This window comes from Dasypus novemcinctus, chromosome 18 (genome assembly GCF_030445035.2).
Source record: "Dasypus novemcinctus isolate mDasNov1 chromosome 18, mDasNov1.1.hap2, whole genome shotgun sequence".
Taxonomy (NCBI): Eukaryota; Metazoa; Chordata; class Mammalia; order Cingulata; family Dasypodidae; genus Dasypus; species Dasypus novemcinctus.
This window is the reverse complement of record NC_080690.1, coordinates 1467027-1486993: the sequence shown is the minus strand read 5'-3', so window position 1 is coordinate 1486993 and position 19967 is coordinate 1467027. Positions and strand designations below refer to the sequence as shown.

The 19967-nt window shown below is 66.5% G+C and overlaps 2 protein-coding genes across 3 annotated transcripts; one reads left to right on the top strand and one right to left on the bottom strand.

The window, feature by feature from the left end:
- Positions 1-13240: 13240 nt before the first annotated feature.
- Positions 13241-17345, top strand: CDT1 (chromatin licensing and DNA replication factor 1). 2 transcript variants are annotated; one of them, XM_058279578.2, is made up of 10 exons: positions 13241-13518; positions 13750-13863; positions 13948-14099; positions 14212-14409; positions 14485-14630; positions 14812-14912; positions 15366-15554; positions 15689-15841; positions 16053-16254; positions 16727-17345. In XM_058279578.2, the coding sequence occupies exons 1-10, from the start codon at positions 13249-13251 to the stop codon at positions 16888-16890; spliced, it is 1689 nt and encodes a 562-aa protein (XP_058135561.1). In that variant the 5' UTR covers positions 13241-13248; the 3' UTR covers positions 16891-17345. The 2 variants fall into 2 exon arrangements, with proteins under 2 accessions (XP_058135561.1, XP_058135562.1); XM_058279579.2 differs by lacking the exon at positions 15689-15841.
- Positions 17346-17663: 318 nt separating this feature from the next.
- Positions 17664-19874, bottom strand: APRT (adenine phosphoribosyltransferase). The gene is made up of 6 exons (XM_058279577.2): positions 19718-19874; positions 19528-19634; positions 18419-18552; positions 18234-18312; positions 17994-18132; positions 17664-17770 (listed from the first exon to the last, which is right to left on the bottom strand). Exons 1-6 carry the CDS (start codon positions 19795-19797, stop codon positions 17764-17766), a joined length of 546 nt encoding a protein of 181 aa, XP_058135560.1. The 5' UTR covers positions 19798-19874; the 3' UTR covers positions 17664-17763.
- Between the last annotated feature and the right edge of the window lie 93 nt (positions 19875-19967).

Below are 19967 nucleotides of genomic sequence, written 5' to 3'. Positions count from 1 at the left end.
CCTGGGGCTGCCCCCGCGCCGCCCGCCGCCCTTTATAGGCTCGGCCCCGCGCCCCGCCCGCCGGCCCGCCCCGCCTTGCCCGACGGCCGCTCGCCCGCCCCGCGTCTCCCACCGCGGTCCGGCGCAGCGCGGAGTCCCGGAGCCTGCCCAGCGGGCACCCCGTGGGGGGCCGCTCCTGCCCCCGGGGGAGGGGGGCGCGAGGGACGGGGAGGGCGCGGGCCCCGGGGTGGGCGGGGCCGGGGGGGCTGGCCGAGGGCTCCCCCGCCCGGCCTCCTCCGGCAGCACCCCACAAGCCACTGGCGCCCGGCGTGGTGGCAGGGGCTTTCGCTTTGCTCCGGGAGCCGCGAGGGCGCAGCGCCCTCTGGGGACCACGGGCGCCGGAGGCCGCCGGGCTGGTGGCCCAGGGGACGCCACCGGGCAGCCAAGGCCGCTTCCCGCCACGCCGCCTCCTGGCAGGACAGTGGCCAAACCGGTCACTCACCGGCGGCCACCCCTTGTCCCCGTGGGGAGCCAAGGTCCGAGCTCGGGCCCCGTCCTTTTGGCCTTGCCTCCACCCCGCGGGGGGAAGGGCCACCCGCTGAGAGGGGCAGAGCCGGAGGTGGAGGGAGCCGGGGGTGGGGCAGGGCGGCTGGGGACACAGGCCGGCCGTCCAGCAGGAGGCAGGGCCGAGCAGGAAGTCCGACTTCTGAGCACTGACCTGGCCTCTGCCACTCCGGCAGGCGGCGACCTGGTTTAATTCCTGCTCAAGTGACAGCTGCCCTGGATATTTTGACGTTCGAGGTTCCTCTCCAGCCAAAGCCAGGGCCATGGGGCCCCGCTGGGTGCCGGGACCCCCACCCCCACCCCCAGCAAGTGCTGCATTCCAGCCTTGGTGCTTAGCTGGCCGGAGCCGCGTCCAAGGGAGGCCACACCTGGTGTCCTCGGGTCGCCCCTCGGAAGCAGGGAGAGCCGGGTCCCCACGCTGTGACGTCCCTCCACTTAAAGGGGAAGGCACTGTCATTGCCTTGTTGTCCTCGGGCAAGGGGCTGGGGAGGGGAGGGGCGGCCAGCAAGGGCAGAGCTCCAGCAGGGGGGAGAAGGCGCCGGGCAGAGGCGGGGCTCCTCCCCTGCCCCCCGCCGTGCCTGCCCTGGGGGGCTCCAAACTCTTGCTCACCTGCTCACCGGCAGGAAGGAACCCCGGGGGGCCCAGACGAGTCCCTGCCCTTCCCTGGAACTGCTGACCACTGCTGTGACACTAGAGACTCCTAAGGGACGCCCTAAGACGGGGATTTTCCACCCATGCGCAGGGAAGGACCCCCACCCCCACCCCGTGCTTCCGTGGGAGCTGGTCCCCGGCTTGGGGCCTGAGAAGGCCTGGCTCGAGGAACGTTTCTAAGGCACAAAAGCACAACAGTGGCCCCAAGAGTCGTGTCCTGACCCCAGGACTGGGACCAGGAGGCTACTGGGGGAAGGGTCTTTGCAGATGGGACCCACCTAAGGAGCTCCAGGTGATCCCAGCCTGGATTTAGAGAAAGGAGAGGGAGGTTTGAGACAGACCTGGGAGGAGCTTGGCGAGCAGGTGCAGCCCTGACAGAGTTGCCCACGAGCCAAGGGACGCCAGGGTGGCCGGGGCCCCCGAGCTGGAGGAGGCCTCGGGAGGGGTCCGCCCCCGCCCTGGCTTCAGAGCCCCGGCTCCCAGAACCGAGAAGCCGTTGGGCTGTGTGGGCTGCCAGCTTTGTAACTCTAGAGAAGGAATACAGCAGGCGTTTGGGTCCTTCCAGGGCCAGGGGCTTTCAGATCGTTTCCTAAAAGCAAGTGGGAGACAGAGAAGGCAAGGGGCGTGGGGGGCCGAGGAGGGCAGTAGAGCCTGGAGAGAGTGGCCCCCAGCCCCACGAGCACGTTTGGGGAGCTGCTGCGCTGAGCTGCCCACCTCTGGTCTAGCTCCAGAGTTAAGCGGGATGTCCTCTGGGGACTCACCGCCCAGCTTTCTTGCAAATAAGCCAAGAATTGTTAGAGTAGCAAGAGGAGGCGTAAAGAGCTACTGTAGCACCTGCATTGGAATACTACGTAGCAGTTGGAGGACGGTCACCCGGCCACCCGGGGGCAATCTGCATCACAGGGTAGAAAACTGCCAGCCCCCCGCCCCCCGCCCCGAGCGCAGCAGGGCCCACGACGGGGCCTCGCCCCCCTGCTTCAGGGGCACAAACAGGCCCTGGGAGGACATGAGCAGCCGAGCTGGAAATACTGCCTTGTACTGTTATTTGAATTTTTTGCTATATACGTGTATCATTTCTTCATAAAATAAATTTAAATATAATTTAAAGCCCAGGCAAAGAACTCGTGTGCCCTCTTGCCAGGCTGCGGGACGGAAGGGTGGGCCTGGGCCGGGCAGCCCACAGGTGAGGATGCCGGCACCGGAGCGGGGAAACCTCGGCCAAAGGGGAGCCCGGCTTGCGCCCCGTGCCCGACTCAGGCCAAAGCGCTTCCTGCGCTTAGTGCCACACTGCTGTCCCTCCCCAAGCTCACTGGTGTGGTGACAGGCGGTCAGTACAAGGAGGGCGGAGCGGCCGGGCTGCAGAGCGCGGACCCGGGCACTCCAGCTTGGTCTGTCAGCCGTGGACTTTTCTCCCAACAATAAGGCGTTGTTACTTGTATGCATCTAAAACTAACTCTAAGAAATCACCACCGTTAAAAAAAAAAGCTAGCCGAGCCCTCAGCGCAGCTCCTGTTGCTGCTTCTCCAACAGTGCTTCCTGACCCCTGAGCAGACGCTCTGCGAGGTTTGGGGAGTTCTTTTATTTTTTTTAAAATTTCTCCACCCCCCCCACCCCAGTTTTCTGATCTCTGTGTCCATTTGCTGCGTGTTCTTTTGTCCACTTCTGTTGTTGTCAGAGGCATGGGAATCTGTGTCTCTTTTTGTTGCGTCGTCTTGCTGTGTCAGCTCTCCATGTGGGCGGCGCCATTCCTGGGCAGGCTGCACTTGCTTTCATGCTGGGTGGCTCTCCTTATGGGGCGCGCTTCTTGCGCGTGGGGCTCCCCTGCGCGTGGGACACCCCTGCATGGCACAGCACTCCTTGCGCGCATCAGCACTGCGCGTGGGCCAGCTCCACACGGGTCAAGGAGGCCCTGGGTTTGAACGGCAGACCTCCCCTGTGGTAGACGAACGCCCTAACCACTGGGCCAAGTCCGCTTCCCTGGGGAGTTATTTTATTTCATGGAGTACATTCCTTGAGTTTCCCAAGTCCCTTCCTAGGAACAAAGAACAGGAATTGTTCAGTGGAAAACAATTGCTTCTGTCAGCTGTTCCAGATTCTTCTCGGGCAGGTGTCCTGGGGCTGCGGTGAGGGCGGCGCCACCAGACTTTCCTTCTCAGGCGGTGGAAGGTTACCCAGCCACTCACATCCAACTTCCCGTTCACGCCCAGGTGAGCAGCCGAGGGCCCCAGAGGGCCAGCACACACCTTGGCAGGCAGGGGGAGAGCGTGCCCTGGCCGAGGCTCCCTGGGGGGTGGGGGGAGAGCTCGTGCTGCACCCCCCTATGGGGAAATAGCTTGAATTTCAACGTGGGAACTTGGCTTGAAAGAAATGGAAATGTTTCCATAACGCAGATAGGACGTGTGGGCTTAGGAACACCGGGCCGTGACTAGAGGAACGCTGTCTGGCCCATCTGCGTGAGGAAGTGTTTGAACTTTGTTACGGCCTGCTCCCTGGCAGTGCAGGTGCTGCAGCTTTCATAACAAGCAGCCTTGAAAGTAAACATAGATAACCACCGCTTTGTAATTGCTAATAAACACGATGTGGAAACCAGGGTTGAGGCTCTCAGTTCCAGAAGCTGCTGAGCCCCCTGGTCCCATTTTAATTTTCTCTCGTGTCCTTCTTTCTGTCTTTTTCTTTCGTAAGTTCTGCATCGCCTTCCCTTCGTGCAAACCTATTGCTGAGCTGCTCTCAGCAACTGGCGCCCGAACGGTGACTGGAGGGGAAGAAGAATCGCTTTGAGCAAAACTAAGGGCATTGTTGGAGATTTGAACCCGAGGGGTATCGGGAAAGAGCAAGAACGAGCGAGAGAAAAAGAACGAGAGAGCTGGGATCAGGGGGCCTGCGAGTAATAACTCCTCAGACAACTTTATTGTTTACAAGGGGCTCTCTGTATACCGCAGTGTACATGCCAATAAGCAGGAACGTCAAGAAGCATTACCCTTAGTCTAAGGAATTTAAAAAAATCTTATCCCAAGGTACAAAGTCTAAGTGTTCTATTCACTACAAAATGTATGTGCTCATGTTTTCTTTCAGCCTTTAACAGCTTCATCCCATTTGCCAGGAACTCTTGATTGCCGCATTCCTTAGGGTGCAAGCGTAGCCATGGAGACAGCACTAGCATGGAGACAGCACGTCTCTCCTTGAGAGGCCACTGTGCCTCAGTTTCCAACAATTGTCACGGCGCAGAACCCTGAGTGGTTTAGAAGGCCTTCCAAGTCCTTCGTAAGCAAGGAGGCTCTCAGGTATTCTAGCGGGTTACGATGGGAAACGGAGACAGTTCAACAAAATATTGCCTGTATGTCTCCTAAAACTACTCCTCAAGGCAAGAGGAGCTGAGGCCAGTGAGTCTTGTATCTTAGAACTCTTACAGATTATAGAAAAACATTGCTCATAGTTCCCAGCAATGAGAAGTTTAGAACGAGGAGATTAGGAAAGAGTAGGAAAAAGTTTAAAATATTACAAGGTGTTCCACTCTCTGTTACTATTTGGCCCAGTTGGACTATTATTAAATCTGTGTTGATACTGAATTAAAGTTTTGCCTTCAGGCGGCGGACTTGGCCCAGTGGATAGGGCGTCCGTCTACCACATGGGAGGTCCACGGTTCAAACCCCGGGCCTCCCTGACCCGTGTGGAGCTGGCCCACGTGCAGTGCTGATGCGCGCAAGGAGTGCCCTGCCACGCAGGGGTGTCCCCCGCATAGGGGAGTCCCACGCGCAAGGAGTGCACCCCATAAGGAGAGCCGCCCAGTGCTACAGAAAGTGCAGCCTGCCCAGGAATGGTGCTGCACACACGGAGAGCTGACACAACAAGATGACACAACAAAAAGAGACACAGATTCCCGTGCCGCTGACAACAACAGAAGCGGACAAAGAAGACTCAGCTAATAAACGCAGAGAACAGACAACCAGGGTGGGGGGGGGGAGGGAGATAAATAAATAAATAAATGTTTAAAAAATAATAATAAAGTTTTGCCTTCAGCTCCTTCATTAATTGACTTTAGAAAGTCATTTTCCCACACACTCCGACTCTGCAGATCAGGCTGCACGACCCTCAGCCTAAAACGGCGGCTCCCACAGCAGAGCTCGTGAGGGTCTGATGCGTCTCCGGGTCGGGGGCACCCACGCGAGGGGCCCGACGGACACCAAACCAGCTGGCAAACGGCCCACAGGGACAAGCGGCCGGGCCGGACTTCTGCCGTCCCCTCCTACCACCTGCCGCCCACAGCTGCCCACGACACCCGCTCCTCCGCTGCCCCAAGGCCCACGCTCGACGCTGTGCGTACACAGGAAATGGCTCCTGGAGAGCAGCCACGGCTCCACGTCGGGTCTGCAAGTGGCCTGGGGGCCTCCGTGGCTGGCCGTCACACCATGACGGGCTCAGGCCTCGCTCCGACTGCTACCAGGGGGCGAGGGGCCACTTCAGCCCACCCCCCGGCAGAAGGTGGCTTGCTGTGGAATCCAGCGAGCCCCAGTGAACCGAGCGCTGGGAGTCCCTCGGGGTATCTGCCCACCTTGGCCCGGCGTGGGGGGAGGGCCAGACCCGAGCTGGGGCCAACGTCCCTCCTGGGGGGAGCTGGCGGTCCGGCGAGCGGAGAGAGGACTTTGGAGAGCAGACGCAGACCAGCTGGCTCCCAGCCTGCTGCACCGGGGCCACACCAGCATCTCAGAGCCCCTGCAGCCCGGGAGGCCACAGAAGGCCCTACAGGCCTGGGGGGCTCCCAGCCGGGGGTGGGCCCAAGTTTGCTGGCCGTGAGCTCCTGCAAAACGCCACCCCCTCCTTCCCACCATTCGGGCAGTTTTCGGGACTTCGGTGAAACACTGTTTAGTGTCACAACTTAGACAAAGCAGGTGCATGAAGGAGCGGGGACAGGGGCCCCCTGTCCAGGGAGAGTGGGAGCAGCCGCATTTCCAGGGCGTTTCCAGGGCGGGGCTGGTGCTGGCTGTCTCCAGGGTCTGGGCCAGTGCCCAGTGTGCAGGTGGATGCCGAGGAAGGGGTCGGGGTGGATGGGGGTGTCGCCCGTGCCTCGGTTCAGAGTCACACTTGGAGGGCCTGGGCTCAGAGAAGGGAGGCGCCGGGCTGAGGACGTGGGGTCTCCGTGACCCCCTCCTCGTGGGGAGAGACACCACAGCAGGGGCCCCGGCGGGGGCGAGGACTCCTGGGACCTCCGCGGTCAGGAAGGGCCTGCTGGCCGCGCTCGAGTGTGGGGGGCTCCCCGGGCAGCGGGAGGCCGGGTCCAAACGCCGTGCTCCACCTGGTCGGGGGTCCCGAGAGCTCACCCAACCCCCACCAAAAACTCAGGCTGTCCCGGGGAGGTCACACACTGCCGGGCGCGGCGGTGGGCCGTGTGGGCAGCGGGTGTGGGCAGCTCGGGGTGGGCGGCGGGCGTGATGACGCGGCGGCGTCCTCGGGGAGGAGGCTGTGCCGGGCGTCGCTCTGCTCTTCCCGCCAGCGCCACCGGCGGCCCCTGCCCGGCCTCTTGCCCCTCGCGGCGCGGGTGCGCCCTCAGCGGAGAGCCCCGCAGGCGCTCCAGGCTGGTCAGGGCTGCAGAGGAGTGCGGGCCCAGCGCCGCCCGCCCACCGGCCCGCTCTGGGCTGGGCCCTGGAGGGGGCGGGGCGAGGCTGCCTTCCCCTTCCTGCTCCCCGCCTGCCCCATTGCAGGGGGGGGACCGCCACGCCGCGCAGCATCCCCCACGCTGGCCCTCGAGGGTTCTGGGCACTGCGGGCCCTTGCCCCGCGCGGGGAGGGCGGCGAGCTCCGGCAGCGCTGGCCAAACAGCAGGCGGGGGGGCCTGGCCTGAAGCGAGGCGGGCGGCAGCGGTCCTGGGCGGCCCTGGCCAGAGAGCAGGCAGGAAGCCCTGCCGCCCCCCCGGCCCTCGGTGGCCCCCAAATGCCCAGACTCACCACGCACCTCCCGCCCCCGCGCCAGCCCGGGCCCGTGGGAGTCCCCACGTGGTCCTGCCCGCACCTCTGCCTGGAAGGCGGACACCCCAGCAGGAAACCCTGCCCGGCTCTGCACCCCTCAGCAGCACCGGTGGGCCCTGCCCGCTGCCCCACCTGCGTCCGCGTCCGCTCGCTCGCTGTGAGCCCGCGCTGCGCCGGGGGGGGGGAGCAGCACGGGGCCTGCCTCGGGATCTGCCCCGCCTGGCTCAGAGGGGGGCGGCCAGCGTCCCTGGGGGCGCCTTTCTCAGCACCACTGCTGAGGGGGGTCCGCATGCTGCTGCCGGGACCCCCACGGGCACCCCGCCCCGGCCCCCCCCACACCTGCCGCCTGCGCCCAGAGCCTCCGCCGAGGGGCGTGGCTGCCCTGGCCCCGCCCCCCGCCCCAGGGGCAGTGCAGGGGGCAGGCGCTGACCTCTGGGCATCAGGACAAGCTCACCATCCCCCACCCGGGACCACCGTCCTGGGACGCCATTCGCCCGGCCTTGCGCACCCTCCCGCCGTACCCCCCACTGCGCATCCCCACCACAGCGCAGGAGCCTCAGGCTCTTCCTGTGGATTCCAGGTGGGGAGGGGCTGTGGGGGCCCCTAGCCCCCAGCCCCACCCGCCCTGAGGCAGGGCAGCCCTCCCCCCAAGCCAGGGGCCAGAGAGCGCACCTGCCCCCACGGGCGACTCCCCCACACTCACGGGGGCCCCCTCCCTTCCCTGAAATGGTGCTTGGAAGGACGTGCAGCTCCCCTGGGACGCCCAGATAGGTGGCCCCTCCCAGGAGAAAGACGAGGGGTGACCTGTCAGTGACTTTTCCAAGACAGATTCCGGGTGCCCCTGGAGGCGTCTCTCTGAGGTCATTTCAGCAGCAGGACATTTCATGACGGGGCTGGGAAGCCTCCCAGGAAGGCTCCCGGTAGACTCCTTTGCAGCGCCCTGGCGCGCGGGTGTGTGGGAAGTCCTGCTCACGGGAAGACCCGCTCATGGGAAGACCTGCTCACAGGCGGGTGTTACTCTGCTGCCGGGTGTTTCCCCGGAAAACTCTTTCCTAATTAAAGACTTTGGCTCAACGAGGAAGGTTCTGAAGTTCAGCTGGAAGGAAAGGATTGAGAGCAGGGGCTGAGATGCCTGCTCACCCACGCTCACAGCTGCTCAAGGAGGAAACAAGTGTCCACGGAGAGACGGACTGAGGGACAGACGAGGCATTTCACATCCGCCTCCCTTGGGTGTGAAAAGGACTCGAGGTCAAGTCGTGCTGCCACACAATGACCCGGGAACTGTGCCGAGCGGAGCAAGCCAGAAGGACAAACACTGTGCAAGATCTCCAGCGACCAAGGGGATCACAGGCTCCCAGGGCCTGGGGCAACGGCGACGGGGAGCATTTCTAGGGTGCTCAAGGAGTTCTGCTAATTAACATCATTGAATTGTCCGCTTGTGGGGAAAGGGGAGCGGTTTGCCCGGCTTCCCAGCAGGCACTTCTGTGTCGTGCGCAACGAGAGCGCAAAGTCAAAATGGGTGACGTGGAGAAGGGCAAGGCTTTCGTCCAGCAGTGCACCCACCGCCAGGCGTGGGCAAGGGAGGCGCGCGCAGCACCGGGCCGCGTCCGGGTGGTCTGCCTGGGTGGACGGCAGGCGCCCGAGGCCAGCGGCACCAGGGAGGAGGCGCTGCTGCCGGATTTGCAGAATCCCAAGGACTGGAACAAAAACGACCTCTGCTGGCATCGAGAAGGGGGAAAGGACAGGCCTGACGGCTTAGCTCAAAAAAGCCGCTCAAGAGGAACAGCTGGCCACGGAGTTGTTTGTTACAAAACAGCAATGTCTTGTGACTTTTTTACGTGTGCCATATTTAAATTGATCTCAGACACCAGAACTCAGATCACGAGCGGCTGACACGGTATTTTGTTGGACAGTCCTGAGTGAAAGATTGGCTTACAGTTAAACAATATGATCAAACTTTTTTGAATTTTGATAGTAATTCCAGCAAGTGTTATCGCTATTTTCCCTCTATATACAGTTATAAAGATTTAAGGACATCTAAAGAAGTAACTGGGCTAGAGCGTGGGCTGAGTGAGTAGTTCAACTTCTCACAGAGATGGGGAATGCCAACTCACCACCTACAGGTCGTTTTTTTTTTTTTATTTCTCTCCCCTCCCTGCCCCAGTTGTCTGCTCTCTGTGTCCATTCACTGTGTGTTCTGTGTCCACTTGTATTGCCAGCAGCACCAGGAATCTGTTTCTTTTTTGTTGCGTCATCTTGCTGTGTCAACTCTCTGTGTGTGCGGCGCCATTCCTGGGCAGGCTGAAACTTCTTTTGCGCTGGGCGGCTCTCCTTATGGGGTGCACTCCTTGTGCGTGGGGCTCCCCTCCTCGGGGGACACCCCTGTGTGGCACGGCACTCCTTGCACGCATCAGCACTGCGCATGGGCCAGCTCCACACGGGTCAAGGAGGCCCGGGATTCACACAGCAGACCTCCCGTGTGGTAGGTGGACACCCTAACCACTGGGCTAAGTCTGCTTCCCGAGAGATAGATTTTATATTTAGATTTATATAGCTGATTTTATGGACATACTTAAATAGTAGGGAAATCCCTTCACCGAGAACAGAGCAAGACTCACCTGTTTCCACTGGCGTCCATCAGCTACTTTAAGGCAGACGCTGGAAAAAAGGTAGCTACGTCCACTTTGTCATTTGGTCTTAACTGTGTCAACCTAATTATAGTTCCCTGTGTGTGAAATGTTGCCTTTTAATTAACAACAGGCATTTGGGTGTGGTTTCTGTAAAACCCCAGATCAAGAACGCGGAACACATCTCACATTTCAGAGATGATCCAGAAGGCTGGATGTTTTTAAAAGCCAGTGCGGCAAAACACAGTGGCAGGTTAGGTTCTGTCTTTAAACTCTCTACTGCGTAAGTCAGACTAAGTTGTAACACAGGGTTGTCTCTAAGCTGCCCTTCAAAACCAGGTAAAACTGCAGAGCCACTGCTGTAAGGTGCTTTTGCCAACTTACAAGGACTCAGACGGTGGAGAGAGACAATCAGCACGTTTGTAAATTATGTGACCGTAAGGCTGAGATGATTTTTTTTTAAAAAGGCAGGGAAGCACCCGTGGCTCCACCGGCTGGGCTCTTGTTTACCACGGGGAGGCTTGTGCGTGCGCGGAGAGCCGACCGCCCGCGCCTGCAGGGAGCTGGTGCAGCAAGATGCTGCCACAAAGCAGACACAGAAGAACACGCCGTGAACGGACACAGAGAGCAGACAGCGAGCAAGCCTCAAGGAGGGGGGCGAATAAATAAAATAAATCTTAAAAAAAGAGGCTAACACGGGGACCTGCCTCTGGAGGAGCCGGCATCTGCCCACCTTCTCCTCCAAACCCACCTGGCACCTGCCCCCACCTCAAATCCTCCAAGCCCCACGTCTGTGCCCAGGTGACGGCCCCTGACACCCGCCGCCTCCTCGCTCCCAGCCAGGACGGTCCTTGAACCAGGAACTCCGGCTCCAACTCTCCTCAGCCCGGGGCCTGGACGTCCTGGGCCGCCCCTCCAGCCTCGGTCAGCTGCCTTGGGGCCTACCCACCGTCGCGCTCCCCTAGCACGCGCCCCTGCGGGACCCGCGGCCATCTCCCTGCACCTCCAGGCCCCCGCACGAAGGTCACCTCCACCCGGCCAGGTCCGGCCAGGTCCGGCTGACGACGCTCTCCCCGCATTCCCCAGGAGCTGGGGTCAGTGCTTCCGGGGAAAGTCGGCGGCCCCCCTGGGAATTCGCCACGACGCCCTGGGCTCCCCCGAAGCTCCGGCCCTCAGCAGGTGCCCGGTAACGTGTCCGCGCCCTCAACGCCGCCGAGCTGGCCCTCACGTCCGTGGGGGTGGCCTCGAGGGCGGAGGGGCCGCTCCCCTGGCACGAGGCGGGCCCTGTAACAGGTGGAAAAGCGGCGTCCGCAGGCCTCCCGGGCGGCCAGGGGAACCCAAGGCCCCACCAGGGCCCGGCCAGGGCGCAGGGCCCCCAGGGGCTGGGGAGGGGGCCTGGGGAAACCCGGGACGCACCGGCTTCCCCCGAGCCAACCTGTTTCTCACACACCTCCAGCCCCTCCCTCGGGTTGCTGTAACTCGGGGGCCCCTGGTCAAGGGGGGCCACGCAGGAGCCATGAGGGGCTTCTCTGTGCTCGGCCAGCCCCTGGCTCTGCCGGTCAAAGGCCTCCTGGGGACCTGCAGGGACTCAAGCCCCGGCAACCCAGGGCGCAGAGGGGTCTGACCCGGGGGCTCATGGGTGCCACGGGCGTCCAGCTGGGACCTGCCTCGGGACTCTTGCAGGCTTGGGCAGGCCTGAGCTCAGGGCGGGGGCCGAGGGTCGCATTCTAGGCCAAGAGCACGGGCGGGTCCCCCAGGAACACAGGTGATGGCGGGACCCCTGACCCAGGGGCAGAGGCGGGCCAGCGCCCCGCTCTTCACCGGCCGATAGGCTGCCCCAACTCCACCTCAGCGGAGACTGAGCAGCTCAGGCCCCGCGGGGCCAACGCGGGGTCTCCGGGACCCCTGGAGGAGGCCCTGCTGAGTCAGGCCCCCCACGGCGCCAGAGCTGGGGAAGAGCGGGGTGGGGGGTGGGGGAGGTGTCACACAGCAGCTCCCCTCCCCGGCTCGCTAGCGGGGCGTGGCCCCCGCACCCACGGCTGCGCCAGGGCCCCAGGAGATCCCGCGTCCTCCCGCGTCCCCTCTACCATCTTCGTAAAAGCTCCGAGGCGGCCGTGAGGAGGGAAACTTCAGACCCGGCCAGCTGCGCCTGCTCAGAGCCCCGCACGCCGGCTACGGTAGGAGGGGCGCAGCAAGCCCGAGAGAGGACCCGTGCCCAGGCGCCCGTGCTGAACCGCGACACGGAAAGGAGACGGGGCAGCCCCCACCTCCTGCGGCGCCCCCGGCCCCGGGCAGCGCAGCGGGTTACGGCCGCTCTCCTGGCCCCGGCACCCGCCAGCTGTCAGGGCCACGGATGGGGAGCCTTCGGCTGGACAAGCTGTGGGAAACCCCAGAATGAAGTCGAGGCGGCGCGGCGGCCCGTGCGCTGGGGGAGAGGCCCACGTAGCAGAGGTGGCGAGCCCAGCAGGCGACCTGGGGTCGGCGGGGGCCCCCCCACTAAAAAACACAACGCCTGTGGACTAAAACCCCACGCTTCTCGGAAGCTACAAAGGAGCTTCATTTCAAAAGCAAACGCTTATTGTTTGTAACAGAAACAACCGAAAGTTTTAAGAAACGCGACGTGCTGTAAAAAGAAGTGGCAGCCTGGTGGCGCTGCCAAAGGCAGCAAGCCCGCAGCTCCTCCCCACGGCTCCGCGTGGGAAGACACCGCCAGCCCGGCACCTGCTTGGCCACCTGACCTCCCCCAGGGGCACCCAGCCTTCCTCCTCATCAGGCTCGCGTTCGGGGCGGGGAGTGGCAGGACCGAGCCCGGGGCGTTCCCCTCCCTCCCTCTGCGTTCTATACTTCTATTAACGCAGCCTCGGTTGGACCAGCTTCTGTGAACGTGCTTTAATCAAGGGTCCTGGGGTTGGAAGCCACTGAGGCACACGTGGGGGGGCCATGGGGGCTGCTTCGTACAGAGACAGGGTGTCGGGAAGGGCGGCGGGCCCAGGAGGGGCCGGACTCAGTCCAGGCTGCACGGCCCACGGCGCGCCGCTGAGCCGCCTTCCCGCGTCTGCGCCGCAGACTTGCTCTGCCCCCCGCAACCACTAGCACCCCCCCGCCTCTCCCTCCCCCGCACCCGCCTCTCCCCTCCCCGCACACCTGGGCGCCCCCCGCCGCCCCCGGCCCCGCGCGCAGCCCCTCTGCCCACGCCGAGCCCCACTCGCGCTCCGCGCCCCTCGGCGCCTCCCCGGCACGCCCCCGGCCCGGGAGCAGCCGACGCGCAGGCGCTCTCTGCGCACGCTGGGAGCCACGCGGGCGGCCGCTCCGGCGTGCGCATGCGCCCGGGCGCCTCCCAGGCCCCGGCGCCCCCCGCGCCTCAGCGCGATGGTTCAGCCCGGCGGGGGGCGGGGCCCGGCGCGGCGCGAAAAGCGGCGGGAAGCGCGGGGCGCGCTCACTTCCGTCCCGCCGCCGCCCGCGCTCGCCATGGCGCAGCGCCGCCTCACCGACTTCTTCTCGCGCCGCCGCCCGCGCGGGCCCCGGGCCGGGCTCCTGCGGGCCAAGCCGGCCTGGCGCACGCCGAGCCCCGCGAAGCCCGCCCCCGGCGCCCCGGGCCCCGCGCCGAGCGGCAGCCGCAAGCGCGCGCGCCCGGCCCCCGACCCCGACCCCGACCCCGCGCGCCGCGAGACAGCGCCGCCCGCGCGCCGGAGACTGCGGCTGCCGCCCGCGCGCGGGGCCCCGGGGCCGGATGACACGGTGAGGGGCGCGGGGGAGCGGAGGCGGGGGAACACGGCAGGGGCGCGGGGGAAACTGAGGCCGGGAGGGGCGAGACGGGGGAGGCGCAGGCGGTGGGGTGCACGGAGGGGAGCCAAGCCCTGGGCAGGCGCCGCCCCAGGTAGCCGGGGGAGCAGCAGGCCAGCCGGGAGTGGGTCTCCTGGGGGCAGCGGCGCCCTGGGCTCTGGTCACCCGCTCTCGGGCCTCCCTCAGGGCTCCAGCCCTCCGGCTGCCGCTGGCTCCCCAGCCTGCCCTTCTCCAGAGAAGATAAAGAAAGTGTCCCGGTCTGCAGGAGCACCGCCGGGCTCGGTGGCCCCAGAGGATGAGGTAGGAGGGGGCAGCCGTGGGGGGCGGGGGGGGGGTAGGGATCAGCTGAGGGGGAGGGCTGGCTGACCACCCCCTCTGCCCCAGGCACCCCCAGAGAATGCCACGTCCGAACTCAAAGCCTGCCTCCAGCGGGTGCGGGCGCTGGGGGCGCGGGCCCGGGAGCTGCGGGCAGGCGCCCAGAAGGATGCCGGGGACCCGGGCACCCCCGAGGCGGAGGGACACCCAGCAGAGCCACAGTGAGTCTCGAGGGCCCTGGCGGGGGTTGGGGGCAGGCAGGCCCCCAGGGCCAGGGCCGGCCGGCGGGTGCGCGGCTGGGGCCTCTCACGCGCCCCGGCCCCTCTCTGGCAGCGAGGAGAAGGCGCCTGCCTACCAGCGCTTCCACGCCCTGGCCCAGCCCGGCCCCCCGGGCCTCGTCCTGCCCTTCAAGTACCAGGTGCTGGCCGAGATGTTCCGCGGCATGGACACCGTCGTGGCCATCCTGCACAACCGCACCGAGACTGCCACCTTCGCCAAGGTCAAGCAGGGCGTCCAGGACATGACGCGCAAGTGAGCGGCCGGCCTGGCGGGCAGGGGGGTGGGAGCTGCCCGGCGCTCTCTGAGCCACGGCCCCCTCGTCGGCAGGCGCTTCGAGGAGCGCCACGTGGGCCAGATCAAAACCGTGTACCCTGCGTCCTACCGCTTCCGCCAGGAGCGCGACGTCCCCACTTTCAGGGACGGCGTCAAGAGGTCCGACTACCAGCTGACCATCGAGCCGCTGCTGGAGCCAGGTGAGGGCGCCCGGGACACCGGGGCACTCTGGGGCTGGCGTGAGGGTCTCCAGTACACCTCCGCGGGCTCAGCTGCCCAGCCCAGACCTGGCCGCTCTTGGCCGGGGCCGGGTCTGAGCTCCCTGGGCGTGGGATGCCCGGCCTGCGTAGGCCCGGGGCTCAGGCTGGCTTCTCCCCGCAGAAGCCGGCGGGGCGGTCCCCCAGCTCACGGCCTCGCGCCTCCTGCAGCGGCGGCACGTCTTCAGCCAGAACCTGGTGGAGCGGGTCAAGGAGCACCATAAGGTGAGTGGCAGGGCCCCGCGGCCTCGTCCAGCCAGGCCGAGCTTGCAGCTCTTGGCGGTGTCCTCTCGAGCAGGCCGCACAGTGGCCCTGCGAGGGGCCGAGCAGCTGGCCAGCGGGGTGGGGAGCCCGAGCCGGCAGCCCTCGCTCCTGGTCCCAGCCCAGGGTGCCTGTGCCCCTTGACTGCTGGCCTCTGCCCCTTCCCCAAGCCGGCCTGTGGCGCTCAGGCCCGGACCAGGCTCGCCTTCCCGCTGCAACAGCCGTGGCTCTTGTTGGGTGAGCAGCGACCACGCTAGGTGGTGCGCGTTCTTCCAGCGAAGCCCCGGGGTGGCCGAGCGCCCGGACGGTGGCGTGCGCGAGGCTAGCACAGCTGGGAAGCAGACGGTCTGGCCCTGGAGAGCAGGAAGGGTGTGCCTGGGTCACCAGCCAGGTCCTCACCTCCCCATCCCCCCACAGGTCTTCCTGGCCGGCCTGACGCCCCCTGTGGCGGTGCCCGAGGCCCAGCTGACCCGCTGGCACCCGCGCTTCAATGTGGACGAGGTGCCCGACATCGAGCCGGCCAAGCTGCCCCAGCCGCCCGCCCCCGAGAAGCTCACCACGGCCCAGGAGGTGCTGGCGAGGGCCCGCAGCCTGATGTCGCCCCGGGTGAGCAGCTGAGACCCTGGGGGGCCGGGAGGCGAGAGCGGTGAGGGCCGCCATGGGGCACGTCCCCGGGGGGCGCCAAGGACGGGTCCCGGGTCACCCACCTGCTGTCACGTGACCTGTCGCGTGTCCCCCAGATGGAGAAGGCCCTGAGTGACCTGGCTTTGCGCACGGCCGAGCCCAGCAGCCCCGTGCCCCCCACGCCCCCCACGCCCAGCCCGGCCCCCACCGCCTCCCCAGCCTCCCCCCCTGGCGCCCTGAAGGGGGTGTCCCAGGCTCTGCTGGAGCGGGTGAGTCCATGTGGGTGCACACGGGGCCCCAGGGGAGGTGCCAGGACCCCCCACCTCACCCCAGCGTACCCCACCCTGCCCCCTACTCACTCCCCATCCCCACCCCTTGCCTCACTAGACCCCCCCACTCCCCATCTCATCCCTCTTGTTTTCCACTTCACCCCACACCTCGCCCCGACACATCCGTCGATTCCACCCGACTCGCCCCCAGATCCGGGCCAAGGAGGCACAGAAGCACCTCGCGCAGATGACGCGGCGCCCGGAGCAGGAGCAGCGCCTGCAGCGGCTGGAGCGGCTGCCCGAGCTGGCGCGCGTACTGCGCAGCATCTTCGTGTCTGAGCGGAAGCCAGCGCTCCCCATGGAGGTAGCCTGTGCCAGGATGGTGGGCAGCTGCCGCGCCTCCCTGAGCACAGGTATGCACTGGGCCGGCCCCCGTGCTGCCGGCAGACAGGCGTCCCTTATTGCTCCAGTCCCTGAGCATGCATTGAGCACCTGCTGTGTACCCCGGGTAGACAGCACCAGCAAAGCTGTACTGCCTCCTGCAGGGGTTTAGACGCCAAGCACGTTGTTTACTCTGTGGTCAATCTCACGGGGCTCCCTTTTCACTCTTTTGGGGCCCCCCTGAAATGTCCTTGTTCCTTGTCCCTCACTATGTCTTGAGAACCCAGATAGGGCCCAGCCTAGGTTCAGGCTGCCCCAGGGCTGCGGGTGCGCAGGGCCTCTGCTCACGGTCCCAGGCCCGAGGAGCCTGTGAAGGAAGCAGGGTGGACGCTCCGCCTTGCAGGTCGGTGCAGAGGCTCAGGTCCCCTGGCTGAGGGCACGACCGCCCTTGGCCTTGAGTGTCCACGCAGGCCCTGCCCGGCCCTCACGCCGCGCTCTCCGCAGGTGAGATGGAGGCGCACGTGCGCCTCCTCTCGGAGCTGCTGCCCGACTGGCTCAGCCTCCACCGCATCCGCACCGACACCTACGTCAAGCTGGACAAGGCCGCTGACCTCGCAGGCCTCACCGCCCGGCTGGCCCTGCTGGCCCGCGCCGAGGAGGGGCTGTGACCCGGCGGCCAGGCGCGGCCTCCCCAAGTTCACACGCAGCGAGCTCGGGGTCGTGGCCCACAGCTCGGGCTCTCCCGCCAGTGTGGGTGCAGGTGCCACGCGGGCCCCTGCCCAGGCTGGCGTTACCGGGTCCTGCTGGCGGCTGTGGCATCAGGGGCTGAGCGGGCAGCTGCCACTCCGGCTTGGACTGACCGGCAGAGCAACAGCCCCAAGGTGGACTGAGGCCCTCCACGGCGGGGCGTGCGGGGCATCGAGGCCTGAGGGGGGAGGCGTGCGGGGCCGAAGCCTGACAAGGGGCAGGAGAGCGGGTCAGGGCTGGGGACGCTGGCTGGGCAGGTTTGCAGGGGCCTCTAGGGGCTTGCCGGGCCCGGGCCAGGCTCTTGGTGCCCCTGGGTGGGGCAGGCCCGTTGCACGTTTGTTTTAGGACTGAATAAACCTGTGTTTTCAGCCACGGAGCTGCTGGTGGTTTGTAATGCGCGTTGCCCTTGTTTCCCATAGCAGATTCCTACCACGCCCTGGTGTTTGCCTCGGAAGTGGCACACAAAGGCTCCCGCTGGTCCCAGGGGAGGGGGCTGCAGACGGCAGCAGGGGTGGAGGGTCCCTGATGTGTGCCAGTACCACGACCCAGGAAGGCATGTGGCAGGCGGCAGCTCGGAGCTTCAGCTCGGCCAGGAAGTCCTGCCCGCTCCCCGGCTCTGGGGCCACACCTCCGCCCCTCTGCCCCCAGCCGTGAGGTCCAGGCAGCACCCTGAGCAACAGACAACGGGCAGAGCTTGTAGCAAAGTTGTTTATTCCCGTCTCCCGGGTGGCATCTGCACTTGTGGCACTCAGGGCACAGCCCGACTCGGACACCAGCTCCAGGCCTTGGCACTTTCAGAACCTGCAGGAAGGGCCAGCCCACGTGGCCAGGTGGTCACTGGAGACTTGTGCAGCCAAATGGTTAAAATCCAAGTGGGCAGCCAGTGTTCCCTGGCGGTAGGAGGGGTCACGGCGGCCCCCCAAGGCTGACCCCGCCTCCCCTCCTGGCTGGTGCCGGGGCGTCCCTGGCCTTGCGGGCAGGGGCTGCGGTGGGCGGGGGCCGTGGTGGGTGGGCCGCTGCTCACTCATACTGCAGAAGGGAGAAGCAGTGCACGGGCCCCAGCCTCTCGCGCCCCCTGAGCGAGGTCAGCTCCACCAGGCTCACGCACTCCAGCACCTCGGCCTGCAGCCGGCCCAGGAGCTCGCAGGCTGCACGCATGGTTCCTGCAGGCAGGGAGGGCAGTGGTGAAGGCGGGGAGCAGCTGGCATGGCCGCGAGACCCCCGCCCCGCACGGCAAGCGCCCCCAGCCCCGCAGGGCCCTCACCGCCCGTGGCGAGCAGGTCGTCCACCACCACCACCTTCTGCCCCGGCTCCAGGGCGTCCGCCTGCACTTCCAGCTCGGCCTGCGGGGGAAGCGGGCGCCGGGGTCCCCTCGCCACCAACTGAGGGCGCCCGCCCAGGCCCGCCCCGGCCCGGCCCGCCCCACTGGGCCCCAGGCCCGCTCCTCACCTTGCCGTACTCCAGCGCGTACGAGACGGACACGGTGGGGCCCGGCAGCTTCCCGCGCTTCCGGATGAGCACGCAGCCCAGGCCGAGTTCCTGGGCCAGGGCGGGGCCAAACAGGAAGCCGCGGGACTCGATGCCTGTCAGGGCGGGAGCTGGGGGTCAGGCGGCGGCTGCACGGCCGGGAAACGGGGGTTCCCGGAGCCGGGGCTGGGCGGCGACAGACGCACACGGCAGTTCCAGGGCCCCCGGCCTTGCTGGCTCCGGCCAAGGCGAGGGGCAGTCGTCCACCTCACCGGCGGGCGCATGGCCCGCGGGACGCTGCGGGGCTCAGCTCCCCAGTGCGGACGGCCATCTCCCTCTAAGAGGGGCTTCTCGGGAAGGGGCCACGCTAGTGGACCCCGGCCGTCTCACTAAGTGGCCTGGGGGGCGCTCATGTGGTCAGGGGGGCGTCCTGCAGGAGGAACCCGCAGGGCAGTGTGGGGGGAGGAGGGCTGGCCCAGGCCACGCCTGTGCGGCGGCTCTGCTTCCCCCGCCGCAGGGGGACCCGTGCCGGGGACGGCGACATCCGCGGGGGGCGCCCTCTTCCCCCTGCCCACCCCGCGTCCTTTCCTGCGGCCTTCTGACCTCCCTCCGTCTTTACTGATGCCCCAGTTCACGGCTGCCCCCTATGCCTGGCTGAGGGTCCGGTATACAGCAGGAGCTTCAGACATGCTTGCAAAACAGGAACAAGACGAGCTTGGCTCGGCACTCAGGTCAGACATGCCGGGGGGCAAACCCCGCGGCACGCCCAAGCCCGGGGCTGGTCTAGGGCCTGTGCCCTGACCCCACGCACCCGGGGGGGGGGGGGGCGCTGCCCCTTGGCCTTCCCTCAGGGCTAGCAGGGGGCCTGGACAGGGGTCCAGCCAGCCCGCCCTTCCCCGGGGCGGCCCGACCCAGGCGGGGGAGGAACCCGGGCAGGCAGGAGGGGCCGGCACGTGGGGGGCCGGCCTGGTAGGGGGGCCGCCGGGTCTGGCAAGGGGTGCCGCGGGGCGGGCACGTGGGGTGCCCGGGGTGGGCACGTGGGGGGCCGGGCCTGGCAAGGGGTGCCGCGGGACGGGCGGGGGGGCGCTCGCCTGCGATGTAGTTGATCTGGCCGCCGTGCGTCTTCCTCAGGTGCCGCGCCAGGAGGCTGATGGCAGCGCGGAAGGAGTCGGGGTCCTTCAGCAGCGGCGAGATGTCCCTGGGCGCACAGGACGGGCCTGGTGACCCGGGGGCTCCCGGGCGCTGGCCGTGAGGACGGGGGGCCGCGGGCCGCGCTCCCACCTGAACAGCACGCCGGGGATGGGGAAGTCGGGGAAGCTGCGGATCCGCCGCGCCACGAGCTGCAGCTCCGGGGCCTCCATCCCGTCCCGAGGCGACCGGGCGGACCAGGCGGCCCGCGCCTGCGCGGCTGGAGGGCGGGGCGGGGCCTGCGGTCTGGGCGCGCGAGGGGCGGGGCCAGTGCGGGAGGGGAGGGCGGGGCCAGTGCGGGAGGGGAGGGCGGGGCCCGCCACCGCCTCCGGAAGTACCGTAT